At 41.8% G+C, this 2061-nt stretch overlaps 1 protein-coding gene across 1 annotated transcript in view; it reads left to right on the forward strand.

The window, feature by feature from the left end:
• dfnb31 (deafness, autosomal recessive 31) overlaps positions 1-2061 on the forward strand; it is a 240174-nt gene that overhangs the window by 221738 nt on the left and 16375 nt on the right. Inside the window, exon 10 of the mRNA XM_015373172.1 lies at positions 614-1187. Coding sequence (XP_015228658.1) covers positions 614-1187 — 574 coding nt within the window. The remainder of the gene's footprint in view (positions 1-613; positions 1188-2061) is intronic.

Consider the following 2061-nt stretch of genomic DNA (forward strand, 5'->3'; position numbering starts at 1 on the left):
ATTAACCTAAAAATAAACACTTAAAGTAAATTATTATTTCTAAATAAACAAATGTTTGGTATTTAGAAAACTTTATTTCACCTTTTCAGTTGAAAATTTCAAGAAAAAAAAACATTTAATCTACATATGTAGATTGAATGTTTAGTGTAATAATGTATATAAAATAAACATTTTCAATCTTAAGTGGTAAATTTATGTTTTTATAAGCCATAATAAGACAAAGGTGGGATTTTGGTCTTAATGCTGTAAGTACTGTAGGTAATTATTTCAGCAAATGTCATGCTTTAGAGTCTGTTTAATACTGCTCAAGGTAATGGAAGTGATTCAATTACAAATTGGTTGACAGTGTTTTTGATAATCAATTAATCGCTATTAATTTTGCTTTAAGCTTAAGTTTTTAAGAGGCTCGCACTCTGAAAAAAAAGGTACATTTGTACACTTTGTTTGGAATTGACATATAGATCTTTTTCTAATGAGTGCAGGGAAATCAGAATCTTTTTGCAGATATGGAGTCACCAGATTTATTTCACTTCTCAGCACCATGTGGACGTAGTTTTGTATCGCTGCATGTTTTAAGTTTACAGCCATGATAAAAAATATCTTCTCACTTCAGGATGATGTTCAGTCCACTGCAGGAGAGCCCCCTCCTTCCTTCAAGCCTCCGCCCCCTCCGGGGGTGCAGAGGCGTCAAGGTAGACGAGAAGTTCTCATCAAGTGCCCCTCATCCGAATCCTCCCAGTCAGGGTTGTGCTTCACAGCACCGAGCTCCCACAGCCACAGCAGAGAGCCGGCCAACATAACCTCCTCACCTTCACTGCGCCACAAACGGGACGCCTCGCGGGAATACGCTGCTATCAAAAAGAAACATCCCTCATCTCAGCTCAAGAAAGACAAAATAACCTCCGCTCAGTTGGCCACAGTCTCCCAGCATAACATCGGCCCCTTCCCCAGGGTGCAGTCTCCCAGCAGAGGCCCCAACCTTACGGCCCCGTCCCCATCTCCCCCACCGCCGCCTCCACTTCCTGCCCCTCCACCACCCCCCTCTCTTTCCTCTAAGCCGGGGTCCTTGTCCAAAGCTGCCCCGGGCTCATCTCCTGCCACCAAACAGCAGTTTGTAACGGTGGAGGTCCACAGGCCCAACGCTGAACCTGACGTCAACGAGGTGCGGCCGCTGCCCCAGGCCCGAGGTACGCAACAGCGCCTCTGACTGTACAAGTACTCCTAAAAAAGCGTACTTAGTTTAAACACAGCAAAAAATTATTTTTTTAGTTTTTTTCTGGGTGTCAGAAATCTGCTTCTGCATTTTGCACACATCCTGTTTTCAAAAAATTTCCACCTGTAACATGTTCAGTTCTTCTTTTAGCGAGATTTAGGAGTGAGCTTATTTTAATTCCTGCATAATCGTATTAGTAAGGTCACACAATGATGTTTTCAGGTTGATTTTAGGACTTAACAAACCAGTAAAGTTTTTCCAACTCCAAACTCTAGCACTAGCACCCCTGTAGAACTGGTCCTGGCCCCTATACTAAAGGCATGAAAATAAAGCTCCTATGATTTGTATTGGTACAGCAAATAAAAATAAATGGCCCCCTGGACTGGTTTCCTTTTTTAGTTTTTTTTATCATTTAACTCAAACAATGATTTCAAAATTTAGTTGAACTTTTAGCTTCAGTCATATGGCATAGTGACTCTTTGGCTTTGTTGTTATATCAAATGGTAAATAATACCATTTAATATAACCCCCACCCTGTTCATTTGATCTAGAATCGCCACTGTCTATGTGATTGTGGAAAGTTTTGGAGTCATGTTGAAACAGCAAGGAGACTAAAATATCACTGAAAGATCTTAGAACTTTACAGGTTCCTTTAGAAGGGCGTGCAGGTGGCGCAGTTGTTAATGCGCATGACCCATGTACGGAGGCCCTTGTCCTACGCTGCTGACCTGGGTTCGAGTCAGACCTGTGGTCCTTTGCTGCATATCTCTTCCCCTCTCTCATTCCCCTGTTTCTGTCAGGCTACTGTCAGAAAAATGAAGCAATAGAGTAGTGTTAATTTCGTTAAC

This window comes from Cyprinodon variegatus, unplaced genomic scaffold (assembly GCF_000732505.1).
Source record: "Cyprinodon variegatus isolate N-32 unplaced genomic scaffold, C_variegatus-1.0 Scaffold82, whole genome shotgun sequence".
In the NCBI taxonomy this organism is placed as follows: Eukaryota; Metazoa; Chordata; class Actinopteri; order Cyprinodontiformes; family Cyprinodontidae; genus Cyprinodon; species Cyprinodon variegatus.